We start from the raw sequence: 15,820 nt of genomic DNA, 5'->3' as shown, positions 1-15,820 counted from the left end.
TGGGCCATCTTCTACTGCTATCCCAAGCCATAGTGGAGAGCTGGATCGGAAGAGGAGTGGCTGGGACTACAACCGGCGCCCATATGGGATGCATATGTTGCAGGCCAGGGCTTTAACCCGCTGTGCCACAGCGCCGGCCCCCTCTCATCTGTTTTAAATACAAGCTGCGGCATCCACCAGCTGTGTGAACCTAGACAAATTAAATGACCTTCTGGTAACTGTATTGTTAGTAATAAATGAGATAATACAAACAATACCACAAAGTACTCTGCACAACTCCAAATAAAAAGTGAGCATTCGACAAAAGCAAATGCTCTTCATGAAAGCTGTTGTCCACCCTTACAAATCTGTTCTTCTCTTCCTACTGGTCACTACATCAGCCAGGCCAAATAGATTTCTCAACCTTCCTTAGAGGCTACATGTGGCTATAGGACAAAGTTTTCACCAATGTAACTGAGGGAAAGAGATGTATAAAATTATTTAAAAAAATACTTTTATTTAAAAGGCAGAGTGACAGAGAGAGGGGTAGAGACAGAGAGATAGATCTTCCATCTACTTGTTCACTCCAGGGGCTGTAACAGCTGGGGCTGGGCCATGCCAAAGCCAGGATCCAGGAACTCCATCCAGATCTCCTTAATGAGTAGAAGGGGCCCAAGTACTTGAGCCATCTTTTGTGGCCTTCCCAGAGCATTTGCAGGGAGCTGGACCAGAAGTGGAGCACTGAGAACTGAAATGGACACTGGCATTGCAAGCAGTGGCTTAACCCACTGCACCCCAACATCAGCCCTAAATGAAATTTCTGATTCACTTAAATGACACATCCCTGGACTTGCCTCTCTGCTCTCCTTCCTACTAGTTAAAAAGGGCAACAACTAAACCCAAGGGTTTTTAGACTGGCCACAAGTAAACTCCTTTGTGGACAAGTGTGTGTTCATTTTGAAAGATTACTTCTTTTATTTGAAAGGCAGGGTGACACACGGAGAGGGGAGGAGGGAGGGAGGGAGGGAGTGAGGGAGGGAGAGAGAGAGAGAGAGAGAGAATATCTTTCATCTATTGGTTCATTCCCCCAAATGGCCACAACAGCCGGGGGTGGGCCAGGCTGAAGCCAAGAGCCAGGAACTCCATCCGGGTCTCTCACATGCATGGCAGGAACTCAAGTTCTTGAGCCGTCACTGCTGCTTCCCAGGCACATTAGAATGAAGCTGGATTGGAAATAGAGTAGTAAGGATTTGAACTAGCAATCTGAAATGGGATGCAGGCATCCCTAGCAGTGTCTTAACTCACTGCACCTCAACCCCATCCCAACAGTGGTGTTTGTTTTTGTTTGTTTTTTTTTTGTTTTTTTTTTTTTGTTCGTTTGTTTTTTGACAGGCAGAGTGGATAGTGAGAGATAGAGACAGAGACAAAGGTCTTCCTTTTGCCGTTGGTTCACCCTCCAATGGCCACCATGGCTGGCGCGCTGTGGCCGGCACACCGCGCTGATCCGAAGTCAGGAGCCAGGTGCTTCTCCTGGTCTCCCATGGGGTGCAGGGCCCAAGCACTTGGGCCATCCTCCACTGCACTCCCGGGCCACAGCAGAGAGCTGGCCTGGAAGAGGGGCAACCGGGACAGAATCCGGCGCCCCGACCGGGACTAGAACCCGGTGTGCCGGCACCGCTAGGTGGAGGATTAGCCTAGTGAGCCGCGGCGCCGGCTCCAACAGTGTTCTTTAATAAGCTAAAATTAAGTAAACTATTCACTCAAGACTAAACTGCCAGAACAATTCAAAAATTTCACTCCAGCCAATGGTATTTAAGGGTGAGAGTCAATCTTTGCCAATCTGTTACCACTGGCAGTTTTGAATTCCTCAAAAGTACAGAACTATAAGTTTAGTGGGCTTTGCTTTTAGATTGTTTACCTATTTCCTTTTTGCAAGTTGCAAATGTGACTGTCTTAGGAAAATGCCCTACATATGATGCAGAAGAAGTTAGAATAAGCTATTCCATTAATGACTAGTATTATATGTTTTTTCATTTTCCTAAGAAAATCAGTAATGAACAATATAAAACATTTTCAAAGATTCAATTATAATCCCTAAAGAACACCAGTGTTTTTCAAATATAAATCTCTTTGACCATGATCATAAAATCAATAAAAAGAGTTATGATGAGGCTTTTTTGAAGGAAAAACTAGAGCAACATGAATGGTAGTAAACAGGCACAGAAAGACAAATACCACATGTTCTCACTTATATGTGGAAGCTACTCTTTCTCAAAGAAGCAGAGAATGGAATAGTGGTTACCAGAGCCTGGGAAGTGTGTTGGGGAGGGAGAAACAGAAAACGGATGTTTATCCGGTATAAAGGTACAGTTGGGTAGCAGGAAGATCTTGTAGTGTTCTATAGCACAGTAGGATAACTGTGCTTGAAAACAAGTAGTTGAATATTTCAAAACAATAGCAAGGATTTTTAATGTTCCCAGCACAAGGAAATGATGCATGTCTGAAGTAATAGAAACGCCATTTACCCTGATCTGATGATTGCAGAGTGTATACTTGTATTGAAATGCCAGAAATGTATACCATAAATATGTAGAATTACTATGTGTCAACTTAAAAATATATATTAAAAATAAAATTAAGTAGAGACAATACCAGAGTACTTAACAAATCATAAGTGTTCTTTAAAGTTTTTTTTTTTTTTTTTTTTAATTGAGAGATAGAGAGACAGAGACAGAAAAGCCCCCATCCACTGGTTCATTCCCCCAGTCTCCACAGTGGTGCCCTCTTGTGGCCAATGCCCAGCCAAGAACTCAAGCCCAGTTCTCTCAGGTGATTGGCAGGAACCCAATTACCTGAGCCACCACCATTGCCTCCCATGGTCAGTATTAGTAGGAAGTTAGAATCAGCCTCTACAACCAGGGAATAAACCCAAGCACTCTAACTTGGGATTTGAGTCATCTATCCAGCATCTTAATAATAATGCTCATATAAGTGTTTTTAATGCAATATTTGCTTGTTTTCATTTTATTTGAAAGGCAGAGAGATGGAGATAGAGACCTCCCATATGCTGCTACACTGGGCTCCAACTGCCCACAAAAGCCAAGGTAGGGCCAGGCCGAATCCAGGTGCCTGGAACTCAACCCAGATCTCCCAGATCTCCCAGATGGATGGCAGGGCCCCCAGTACTTGAGCCATCATCTGCTGCCTGGAAGGATGTGCATTAGCAGGGAGCAGGACTGGGAGTGGAGGAACGGGGACTCAAACCAGGCACTCCAATATGAGATATGGGCATTCCAACCAGCAGCTGAATTGTTGCACCAAACACCCACTCCTGCAATTTTTATTTAAATTACACACACACACACACACACACACATATATACATGAGTACCTGATGGTAATGGCAAAGATGTTTCTTACCCTGAAACATAGTGCAAAAGTTTTTAAAGACACCTGGACTTTGAACTATCAAGTCAAAATATTAAGTCCACACAAGGGCAGTCCACACATCACCTCGAGGTCAGGAACCGGAATGTAGCTCTAATAGATCACAACAGTGCTTTCAGCAGACGGAAATATGTTTCTGTCCCCTAATCTCTTCCAGAATTTATTTATTTAGTCATGTGTTTGTATGGTTTGATACTCAATAATTTTTTTTAAAGTATGCATTCAAAAACTTTCTCCCAAACCTGAACACCTTTTCCCTGAAAATGTTATCACTGACTTACAGGCCTTGTGGTTATTCCAAGCACACACAGTTTTTTACATAAATTACATATCACCTTGTGCTTTCTTCTGTATCATACATTAAAATTTCCCTGTTATCCTTGATGGTATTCCACTGAGTAGATGAGTAATAATTATTCAGTCATTCCCATGCAGACAGATATTTAAATTTATTTTAATCTTTGGCCATCACCATAATACTGCAATGAACAGCTTTTCTTTTACATCAGCAAATCTAGCCCTGCGTATCTTTAAAATGTGCTTAAATGCTACTATAATTAAAATTGCTTGGTAATGGCACATGAAAAGATACAGAAATAAAAGGAAAAGAATAGAGGATCCAGAAACAGGCCCCCAAATTTAAGAGAACTAGTATTTTGGGGGTGAGTGGCTAATTCTACTTACTCTGAACACATTGGTCTATTGCAAGCAGGAAACAAATTCAGCCTCTGGAAGAAAATAGTCCAGCCTTTTAGTTCTGACTAATTCTGGCTGAAAATAGCTTACTGGATTTGGCTTTATTGAAATAACTATAAAGAATTATTAAAAAACGTGATTTGCATTCTAGAATTAGTTTTTATGCAATAGGATTTTTCCCTTCCCCACTTACAGACTTTCCAAAGACATATAACTCCAAAAAACTGACTTTTGCTATTATGGTAAAATATACAGAGCATGAAATTTTAAATTTTAAGTAGACATTTTTAATGTACAGTTCAGTGACACTGAATATATTCATTATCCTGCAACTATTACCACCTTCCATCTTTGGAATATTTCCATCTTCCCAGAGTAAAACTCTGTACCCATTAAACATATAATTCCCCATTGTCATCCTCCTATAAACCTTGACAACCACCATTTGACTTTCCATCTCTATGATTCTGAGTTTTCTAGAATCATACAGTATGGTTTTTTGTTCTGTGACTAGTTTATTTTTATTTTTTTGACAGGCAGAGTTAGACAGTGAGAGAGAGAGACAGAGAGAAAGGTTTTCCTTCCGTTGTTCACTCCCCAAATGGCCGCTATGGCTGGTGTGCCGCGCCGATCCAAAGCCAGGAGCCAGGTACTTATCCTGGTCTCCCATGGGGTGCAGGGTCCCAGCACTTGGGCCATCCTCCACTGCACTCCCGGGCCACAGCAGAGAGCTGGACTGGAAGAGGAGCAACTGGGACAGAATCCGGTGCCCCGATCGGGGCTAGAACCTGGTGTGCCGGCGCCGCAAGGCGGAGGATTAGCCTAGTGAGCCACGGCACTGGCCATGACTAGCTTATTTCTTTAAGGTTTATTTCTTTGTTTATTTGAGAGAGAGAAAGGGAGAGAGATCTGTCATCTACTGGTTCACTCCCCAAATGCCTGCAACACTCAGGGCCTGGCAAGGCTGAAACCAGGAGCCCAGAACTCCTACATGGGTGGCAGGGACCCAAGTACTTGAGTCATTATCTGCTGCCTCCCAGCGTACAGATTAGCAGGAAACTGGAGAGGCAGCAAAGATGGGACTCTATCCTAAGCACTCCACACTGAGGACTTCCTTTTTTTTTTATTCATTATTTTATTTATTTATTTATAAAGAGTTACAGAGACAGGTAGAGAAAGAGAGAGAGGTCTTCCATCCACTGGTTCACTCCCCAAATGTTCGCAACAGTCAGAGCTTAGCTGATTTGAAGCCATGAGCCAGGAACTTCTTCCAGGTCTCCCATTTGGGTGCATGGGCCAAACGACTTGGGCCACCCTCCGCTGCTTTCCCAGGCTATAAGCAGGGAGCTGGATTGGAAGTGGAGCAGCTGGGACTTGAACCGGCATCCTGTATGGGGTGCAGACACCACAGGCCTGGGCTTTAACCTGCTGCGCCACATGGTCAGCCCCTTGAGGATTCTGAAGCACCTGCTTACCATGCTGTGCCACAGAAGCCTGCCCTTATTTACTTCACTTAGCATAAAGTCCTCAAGTTTCATCCACGTTTTAGCATGAGTCATAATTTCTTTCCTTTTAAAAGTTGAATAACATTCCATTGTATGTATATACCAGATCATGTTAATGCATTTTTTTAAAAGAATTAATTTATTTATTTGAAAGTCAGAGTTGCACAGAGAGAGAAGGAGAGGCAGACAGAGAGAGACAGAGTGAGCGAGAGAGAGTCTTCCATCCATGGAAATAATAAAATGGAGTGAGGAGTATAGGGGAACTCTTAGTATTACTATCTCATATTTTTTGTTTTTGCAACTTTAAAACTTCTGAAATATTAAAATTTTTATAATTTTTATTTATTTATTTTAGAAGTAGGAAGACAGAGAGAGAGAGAGAGAGGGATAGAGAAAGCTCCGATCCACTGGTTCACTCCCCAAATGCCCACAACAGCCCTGGCAGGTCCAGGATTAAGACAGGCACAGAGAACTCAGTCCAGTTGTCTCATACGCCAGTTCATATGCACATCTCCCAGGGTATGCATTAGCAGGAAGCTGGAATCAGGAGCACAGCTAGTATTCAAAACCAGGCACTCTACTTTTAATTGCTGGTCAACTAATTTTTCTGTCTTTTGCTTTTAATTAATTTTAAGAGTTCTGTATTTCTTCTCAGAAAAAAATTTTTGTTTGCTACATACTACTTCCATCAGAAATTGCAATTTGCTTCAAACAATGAAAAGCCTTAAAGTAAGACAGGGGTTTGTATCTTCTTGGGGTAGGAGATTCGTACTAGAGCATGCAACTATCAAGGACATTATCAAAGAAGCAGGTTCCTCTTTTTTTTTGTTTTGGCCTACTTGGTACATGGCTTTTGTCATTATGGGGGCAAGATATCTGCTACACATCCATCAATTTCAATTACTTTGAAGGAGAAGCACAAGAGTAAAATGCAAAGAGCAAACAGGTGTGCCAGCCAAATACTTATCTGTAAAAAAAAAACAAACAAACAAAAAAAAACAAACTGCAGAAACACTATCCATGAATTTCCATACAGCAACCTCAAAAACTAGAACATGAGTTCCTCCAGCTCTAAGAGCCTAGAAAATTGAGTCTTCAGGTATTTTTTTTTTTTTTTTTGAGAGGCAGAGTGGACAGTGAGAGAGAGAGACAGAGAGAAAGGTCTTCCTTTGCCATTGGTTCACCCTCCAATGGCCGCCGTGGCCGGCACGCTGCAGCCGGCGCACCGCGCTGATCTGATGGCAGGAGCCAGGTGCTTCTCCTGGTCTCCCATGGGGTGCAGGGCCCAAGCACTTGGGCCATCCTCCACAGCACTCCCTGGCCACAGCAGAGAGCTGGCCTGGAAGAGGGGCAACCAGGACAGAATCCGTTGCCCCGACCGGGACTAGAACCCGGTGTGCCGGCGCCCCAAGGCAGAGGATTGAGTCTTCAGTTTTTATAACCTCCACAGAGATGAGTGAGGAGAGTTAACTGGGAATGGACATTGTTCACCCAATGTATACACTGAAAGTATTTTCTCCAGGGGTCAGAGTTGTGGCGTAGCGGGTAAGGTGGTTGCCTGCAATGCTAGCATCCCATATGTGCAGTGGTTCGGGCCCTGGCTGCTCCACTTCCAATCCAGCTCCCCGATAATGGCCTGGGAAAGCAGAGAATGATGGCCCAAGTACCTGAGCCCCTGCCACCCACTTGGGAGACCCAGATGAAACTCTTGGCTACGGCCTGGCCCAGTCCTAGCCATTGGGGCCATCTGGGGAGTGAACCAGCAGATGGAAGATGTCTCTCCCTTCTCTGTAACTCTTTCAAATAAATAAATATTTTTAAATCTTCTGTCCACTGGTTTATTCCCCAGATGGCTTGCAATGGCCAGAGCTGAGCCAATCCAAAGCCAGGAGCCTCCTCCGGGTCTCCCAGACCGGTGCAGGGGTCCAAGGACTTGGCATCTTCTACTGCCTGGAACTCCACCTGGGTCACCCTTGTGAGCGGCAAAGGCTCAAGTACTTGTCCATTCTCTGTCGCTTTTCTAGGCACATTAGCAGGGAGCTATATCAGAAGTGGAGCAGCCAGGACTATAACCAGCCCTCAAATATGGGATGCCAGTACAGAGGCCTAATCCACTGAGCCACATGCCAGCCCCTGGACAGAGATTTCTCTCTATGCCCACACATAGGAGGATATGGTGAGAAGAGAGTCACCTGTAAGCTAGAAAGAGGGCTCTCACCAAGACCCTGACCTGCTGGCACCATGATCTTGAATTTCCCAGGCTCCAAAACTGTGAGAAAAATAAAGGACAGGTTTTCAAGTTGCCTAAATTATGGAATTTTGTCACAGCAGCCCGAGCTGAGAAAGACATATATCCATATTTTCCTTTTGCAATTCTATTTTTGGGTCTTCAATAAGCCTTCCTTTTTCACTTAGCTGTAACCAAGACCACTGTGTCTTACAACTTTATCAATTAATGTTACAATAGGAACAGCACTTCTAGATATGTGCAATATAGCAGCTATTTTTTTTCTTGCAATGATTTTACAAGTTGACACATAAGAGCCTTAACCCATGTTGAATTTATTTCACGTATGTGAGGTAAGGATTTTATTATATTTGCTTTCTATATAGAATTGTCCTATTATCATCTATTAAATAGTTCATCTTTTCTCCACTGACTTCTCTGGGTACTGTATTCTGTTCCATTAAACTAGTTTTTCTTCACCCAATATCACTGTTATTAATGACAAATAAATCAACTGTGGTATTTGGCTGGGCTGTTCCTTTATGGCAGAGACTGGTATTGGCTCACAAAGTCCAGCTTTCTTTTCTTTTCTTTTTTTTTTTTTTTTAAGACTTATTTATTTGACAGACAGAAATAGAGAGAGAGGTAGAGACAGAGAGAAAGGTCTTCCATCTGCTGGTTCACTCCCCAGATGGACACAGCGGCCGGAGCTACATCGATCTGAAGCCAGGAGCCAGGAGCTTCTTCCGGGTCTCCTACGCAGGTGCAGGGGCCCAAGGACTTGGGCCATCTTCTACTGCTTTCCCAGGCACAGCAGACAGCTGGACTGGAAGTGGAGCAGCCGGGACTAGAATTGGTGCCCATATGTGATGCTGCGCTTCGGGCCAGAGCTTTAACCCGCTGCGCCACACTGTTACCCTCCCACCCACATTGTGTTCTTTCTAGAATCATCTTGCCTGTTCTGGGACTCTTGTAGGATTTTTAGCATTTGTGTATAAATTTCTGAATCCTTTGTAGGTTACAAATGGAGTTATATTTATGGATTAACTTACAAAGAAATTACATCTTTGTAAAACTGAGTACAACTATAAGTTTATCTCGATTTATTCAGATATTTTTATATTATATTATATATATTATTTATCAGCAAGTCTGCTGATAATATTTTATTTTTTTTCCACAAAAATCTTATATATATTTTTATGCATATTTATTTTAGTACTTTGGCATTCATTACTATTGTGAAAATGATTTTGTTATGTTTCCTAATTGATTACTATTGGTTTAAAGAATCACTATTAATTTATCTTATGCTCAGTAACCTTCTTAAACTGTTATAATTGGGGCCTATGCCATGGTGCAGTAGGTTAATCCTCTGCCTGCAGTGCTGGCATCCCATATGGGTGCCAGTTCTAGTCCCAGCTGCTCCAATTCCAGTCCAGCTCTCTGCTGTGGCCTAGGAAAGCAGTAGAAGATGACCCAAGTCCTTGGGTCCCTGCACCCATGTGGGAGACCCGGAAGAAGCTCCTGGCTCCTGGCTTCAGATCAGTGCAGTTCCGGCTGTTGCAGCCATTTGCGGAGCGAACCAATGGAAGGAAGACCTCTCTCTCTGTCTTTCCCTCTCACTGTCTGTAACTCCACCTCTCAAATAAAATAAATAAAATCTTTAAAAAAAACTGTTATACCTTTCCTTGAATTTGCCTTTTCTTTCCTGCTGCTTCTTTTTTTTTTTTTTCCAAAGATTCTTTTATTTGAAAGAGTTACACAGAGAGGGTAAAGCTGCCGCCTGCAGTGCCAGCATTCCATATGGACACCGGTTCGAGCCCCAGCTGCTGTGGCCTGGGAAAGCAGTAGAAGATGGCCCACGTCCTTGGGCTCCCATACCTGTGTGGGAGACCCAAAGAAACTCCCATCTCCTGGCTTTGGATTGGCCCAGCTCTGGCTGTTGTGGTCAATTGGGGAGTGAATCAGCGTATGGAAGACTTCTGTTTTTCTCTGTCTCTGCCTCTCTGTAACTCTGCCTTTCAAATAAATAATCTTTAAAAATCCATAAACATATTATTTTCCTTTGTTATGGTCAGGTGTTAGACGTAGGCTCATTTTAAATTAAAACATCTTGAGAAATACATGATCAAGAATGCTTCAAATTGGGCATTGTACTGAAATTACCAAAATTAACTAGTGTCTAATGAGATAATCATATTTTAGGTAGAATTACAGATTCATGTAATTGGGAGGCATCTTGGGAACTGATTCAATCTATCAAATCCATTAACATTTGTGTGTGCACGTGGGGGGGGCAGTGCAAATTACCACATTTAAAACAGCACAGCTGTATGAAAAGCTACCTTTTAACTTCATTTACCTGAATAACCTCAATGTTCTTTATCCTTATGTTATTTCCCTCTACTGAAAATACATACACCAGCACGTGGAAATTCAATAGCAATCACTGGCAGAAAATACTTATTCGTCATTAAACCTAAAAAAAAAAAATACCGTAAGTTAGGTTACTACATAAGCTTATTTAGATATTGTCGAAATGAATTATTCCTAGATTAGAAATAAGCAGCTATGGGCCAGTGCTATGGCACAGCAGGTTAAGCTGTCATTTGCAGCACTGGCATCTAATATGGGCAAAGGTTCGAGTGCTCGCTGCTCCACTTCTGATCCAGCTCCCTGCTAATGCGCCTGGGAAAGCAGCAGCAGATAACCCAAGTGCTCCCCCCCCCCCCCCCCCCCCCCCCCCGGTCTGCACTGTGGGAGACCCAGAAGAAGCTCCTGGCTCTTAGCTTTTGGCCTGGCCCAGCCCTAGCTGTTCCAGCCATTTGGGGATAGAAGATAAACCCTCTCTCTATCTCCCCCTCCCCCGTAATTCTTATAAATAAATAAATCTTTAAAAATAAGCACCCAAAACGCTTTCATACAAACGCATGAGTAGATTGGAACTGGAAAGTCTACAATAAAAAGGCAAGGAAACATATACCTTGAACCCAAAGTCTCGGTTTGCGTAAATTAGAAGCTGTCAGTCTTCCTTTGGTGTGCTGGGCAAAGTCGAAGACTTACAGCCAGCGTTTTCGGGCCTGACTCTTGGCTCTGCTCCTTACTAAACTGTGGGACCTTGGGCAAATCAGTTAATAAGGCTGGATTTCCTCATTGGTCAACACCCTTGGGCGTTTCTGGAATACGCATCAAACGCTTAGCCAACACGAGGCTCTCAGTAAACAGCACCCTTGGCATCTCACACAAGCCCTCAGAGTCGGCCAACCCCGGGGGTCAGAAACGACCCCAGGCCTTCGACCCAAGCCCGGCCGCACGAGGACACCCGTGTCGGTCTCAGGGGGCCACGCTCAGCGCCACGCGCCACCCGCCACCGAGGGTCCCGCCGCGGGGAGCGGATGTGGTATTCGGAGCGAGCACAGCGGGGAGGAGGGATTTCCGCCCCACGCCCGCTGCGTCCGCGGGCCCCGGGAGCCGAACCGGAACCGGGGCGATCTACGCCGGCCGCCGACGGGAGGTGTGCGGAAGCGCCGCGGCCGGGAACTACATTTCCCACAAGTCTGCGGGGCCGGGCGTCGGCGACAGTGCGGGACAGGCCTTGCCCGGCGATACTAAGGTAAACGCCGGCGCTGCGGCTCTGAGGGCAGCGCGCCTGAGGGTCCGCGCCTCGTTCCCAGCTCGTAACCCGCCTAACCCACCCCGAACTGACAAAAACCACGACCCCAACCTGGGGGGGCGGGACTCGGGATTTCCGGGGGCCGGCTCCACCCCTCGCAGCCCCTGCCCCCTGCGAGGGGCCTGGGGCGTGGAGGAGCGCTCCCCCTAATGCTTAAGGACCCGAGAGGTTGCGCCAGGGAGGGGGCGGCCCAGGGCGCCCCTCCTCGGGTGGACGGTCCCTAACAGTTCCTCGACGACCCTCCCAAACGCTCTTTTAAAGGCCCTGCCCTGGGGCTCGAGGGAGAGAGGGGTGCGGGGAAAGGGGTCTTTCCTCCCGGCCCAGCCGCGGAGCGGGCGCACGCCCCTCGCCGACGGCTCCTGCGCCCCGAGAGCTGTGGAGACCCGCGGGCCGAGCGCTGCTCAGCATCTCCTGAAGACGCCCCCAACCCTTTAACCGCCCCCGGCCCTGTCAGCGGTGTCACTGTCACCGCCTGGGGCCCAGGCCCGGGACGCGACCCCGCGTGCCCGGCGCGCTGTGAGTGCAGCCGACCGGCCTCGGCCCTGAACAAAGGCGCGCACCGCGTTCTCCGAGCCCCGCGCCGGGGCCGCCGTCTCCCCGCGGCTCTCCTCGGTTGCCAGGGGACGGGCGGAGCGCGCGCCGTGGCCGTGGCCGTGGCCGTGGCAGCCGCGGCCACGGGGCGGGTAGGTGGGGTTTGCTGCGCGGCGGCGGCGGCGAGTGGGTCGTGCGGGGCCGGTGGGGCGGGGCGTGGGCAGGGCGCGGACGGACAGACGGTCTCCGCGGGCATGGGGGGGGTGTGGCTGCTCGGCCAGGGTCCACCGGGTGGGAGAGCGGCTCCGCGACCGCCGGTGGCCGGGCCCGCTCTGCCTGCTGCTGGAGATGCTGTTCCTCTCCGTGAGTTGTTTTCCTCCGACCGGCGCGTCGGGTTCACGGCCTTGGTCACGCCCCGGGGCGGAGGGAAGGAGCCGGGCCAGCCCGGCCCGAGTGGCCTGGGTAGGGGCAGGGCAAAGGGAACTGACCAGCCGCGCTCACGGGCCTCCTCCCTTTGGGGCATGTTGATCCGCGGCTGCGCTCCATGTTCCAGTTTCATGCAGGCTCCTGGGAAAGCTGGTGCTGCTGCTGCTGCTCCCTGATCCCCGCGGACAGACCTTGGGACGGAGGCCGGCGCTGGCGGCTGGAGATGGCGGGCACGAGATCGGTGCACGAAACCAGGTTCGAGGCGGCGGTGAAGGTGATCCAGAGTTTGCCGAAAAATGGTAGGTGCGCTGCGCCCCTCGGAAGCAGCCTCCCGTGGAGGCCTGAGGCCCTAGTTTCCAACCCTCGCCGCCCTCAGCCTTCTCTCTGGTTCTAGTCCTGCTTATGTAGCCTACTTTTTTTTTTTTTTTTTGATGCGTTTCAAGAAGAGTGTACTTGAAAGGGACGTGTCGGATGTGAATTAATTACCTGCAGATTATCCAGATCTCAAGTAATTGAGCAAAAGTCTTGTCACTTAATGACTGCGGATTTGGGTATGTTAAAAAAAAAATCTCGCATGGGGATGCCCCGTGCCACACGCTTGTCAAGTCTACGGTTTATGCATTTTGTCCACTTTTGTTAGGCATAGAGAAAACAGTTCCATTCATCTGCAAAATAGTTCCTTTTTTCATAAACATATCCCCCCTCCTTTTTTTGCTATTCTACTTTACTAGTGTTCTGTTACATTGGACCTGCTTTGCAGCTTGACGGAAGTCGTTTGAGTTACTTGTATTTAATGTGTCGTTTCTCTAGCTGCCATCAAGATTTTTCTTTTAATCATTGTTTTTCAGCAGTTTGCCAGTGTTTAATGGTTTGCAGAGTTTTTTGAATTTGTAATTTTATGTGTTTGATCAATGTTGGGAAGTTCTCGGCCATTATTAATTTTTTTTATGAGTGTAGAGGCTTGGGGAAGGAGACTTTTACCTTTCGATTCATATCCTTCTGCATTACAAGAATTGTTTTTACACTTGATCTTAGCCAAAAGGCTGAGAAGTGATACAAGAATTGTTTTTCACAATCAACATATATGTTTTTAAATGTGTTTAAGTACTACTACTGTACCAGAATTGCAAAGCCAACTGGATGTAACATTAATATATTATTATAGTATTTAATATCTTGTTCTTTGTTTCCATTAATTATTTGCCTAACGCATATTTACCACAGTTCATTCAATAAAATTTATTAAGTGCAGATTCAAAAAATTTTCAAAGCAGATATACATGAACTAGCGTTTGTTTTGTAATTTCAAATGTTCCATTGGAGAACATATGAAAGATTGAAAGATAAGAAAGAATAAACAATGTAGACACACTATATGAATTATTTAGTTGTCAATTTTTTATTTCTTTTTATTTTATTGTTTTTTTTGACAGGCAGAGTGGACAGTGAGAGAGAGAGACAGAGAGAAAGGTCTTCTTTTTGCCGTTGGTTCACCCTCCAATGGCTGCCGCGGCTGGCGTGCTGTGGCCGGCGCACCGTGCTGATCCGATGGCAGGAGCCAGGTGCTTCGCCTGGTCTCCCATGGGGTGCAGGGCCCAAGCACTTGGGCCATCCTCCACTGCCTTCCCGGGCCACAGCAGAGAGCTTGCCTGGAAGAGGGGCAACCGGGACAGAATCTGGCGCCCCGACCGGGACTAGAACCCGGTGTGCCGGCGCCGCAAGGCGGAGGATTAGCCTAGTGAGCCTCGGCGCCGGCTAGTTGTTAATTTTTTAAATGCTCGGTTAAGATAGCTTACAGAAAGACATGAATCTAAGAGTTTTATGTTGATAGTATGTTCATGTTTTGATTTTTTTTGAAAATTGCTAAAGCTGTCCTTGATAGTTGCAGCCCATTATCTTTGTTGACATTACATTCCACTTATGAAGAATATATTCTGTGTTTACATAACATTTAAGAAGCTATTGCAAAATTAAAATACTCTGCCAAATGGCACTTTTATTGGATAACATCCAGTATACTGTTATCCCTTGAAACTGAATTAAGATTAATTGAGCCAAGAGGTTTTTTTTTAAGTGAGTTATTAAATTATTTATAATACTACTGAAAAAATTTGGTCTGCCCTGAAATATTTTACAAAGAGTAAGATCTCGTAGTATTTGTGTTCCTTATTGCTTAATCTTTAAGGCATAGGCATCTATATTTAATGTGAATTTGGCTTTTAGAAATTTAAATTCTTAGTATTTCAGAAACATATACTAACTGTACCACATGTTGCACTTTGAGAACAGAGACCATACTTTATCTACTGCCTTATACACAGAATATATTCAGTTAATATTCTCAGGTTTTGTTTCAATGTATTTTTAATTCACCTAAGCCAATAGACTTCTACATCTTACTTGTTTCATTTACTGAAGATATTGTGAGAAATGAAACTTTTGACATTTTTTTAAAAAAGATTTTATTATTGGTTTATTTGAGAGGTAGAGAGTACAGACAGAGAGAGGGAGAGATAGAAAGGTCTTCCATCTGCTGGTTCACTCTCCAAATGGTCACAACGAAGCCCGGAGCATTTTCCTGGTTTCCCACACTGGTGTGGGAACTGAAGCACTTGGGCCATCTTCTGCTGCTTCCCCTGTCCATAGCAGAGAGCTGGATCAGTCCAGGAGCAGCAGGGACATGGAACTGGTGCTCATACGGGATGCTGACAGCACTGCAGGCAGAGGCTTAGCCTACTATGCCACAGCACCGGCTCTGCTTTTAACATTTTAAATTTAGGTTTGTGATAAGTAGGTAACCATCTTTACCTTTGATTTCTCCAATTTTCCCTCTGCTATATAAAGAAGAACCGTATCACTAATACACTTTATCTAATAGATACTCCTAAATTTGTATAGATAGATAGATAATTATCATGATTTTGGAATTGAACTGTACCCTTGGCCAAACCTGAAACACTGCTCTCTGCTTGTCTGTATCTTAATTTCTACAGCTTTTATGAGCAACTAGCTTTTGATTACTCGTTATCTGTTTATTATTCAATCTACCAAGTTTAAAAATGTCTTCTGTAGACTTATTTATTTTTATAATGATTTTTGTTTTAGAAGTAGTACACATTGATGTTAAACTTTATAAATACAAGAAAAAGGGAAATAAAATTATCTGTATACCTGATATCGAGAGCACTCCTTTTTTAACTTTTTGATGTACTTTTTCCTACTTTATTTTTGTGAATATGAACACTTATTTTGCAAAAATGGGTGATACTGTATTTGCTGTTTTATAGTGCTGTTTTTCTCATATTGTGAATTATGAAACTCCTTGCCATTTAC

At 45.2% G+C, this 15,820-nt stretch overlaps 2 protein-coding genes across 21 annotated transcripts in view; one reads left to right on the top strand and one right to left on the bottom strand.

The window, feature by feature from the left end:
* ABI1 (abl interactor 1) overlaps positions 1 to 10,986 on the bottom strand; it is a 147,762-nt gene extending 136,776 nt beyond the window's left edge. The window contains exon 1 of the mRNA XM_051820988.2: positions 10,841 to 10,986. The gene's annotated coding sequence lies outside the window, so the exon portion shown is untranslated. The remainder of the gene's footprint in view (positions 1 to 10,840) is intronic.
* ACBD5 (acyl-CoA binding domain containing 5) overlaps positions 10,972 to 15,820 on the top strand; it is a 60,207-nt gene continuing 55,358 nt past the window's right edge. For 4 of the 20 annotated variants that reach the window (XM_070056109.1, XM_070056104.1, XM_070056106.1 and 1 more), the window contains exons 1-2: positions 10,972 to 11,470; positions 12,615 to 12,786. In XM_070056109.1, coding sequence (XP_069912210.1) covers positions 12,711 to 12,786 — 76 coding nt within the window. In that variant the 5' untranslated portion in view covers positions 10,972 to 11,470; positions 12,615 to 12,710. Of the gene's footprint in view, positions 11,471 to 11,790; positions 12,214 to 12,268; positions 12,425 to 12,467; positions 12,787 to 15,820 lie in introns of those variants that run through there. The other 16 variants (XM_051820979.2, XM_070056105.1, XM_051820977.2 and 13 more) reach the window with 12 other exon arrangements.

Source organism: Oryctolagus cuniculus, chromosome 13, assembly GCF_964237555.1.
Source record: "Oryctolagus cuniculus chromosome 13, mOryCun1.1, whole genome shotgun sequence".
NCBI classification, from domain to species: Eukaryota; Metazoa; Chordata; class Mammalia; order Lagomorpha; family Leporidae; genus Oryctolagus; species Oryctolagus cuniculus.
Note: the sequence above shows the minus strand (reverse complement) of the source record. Positions and strands in the feature narration are given on the sequence as shown.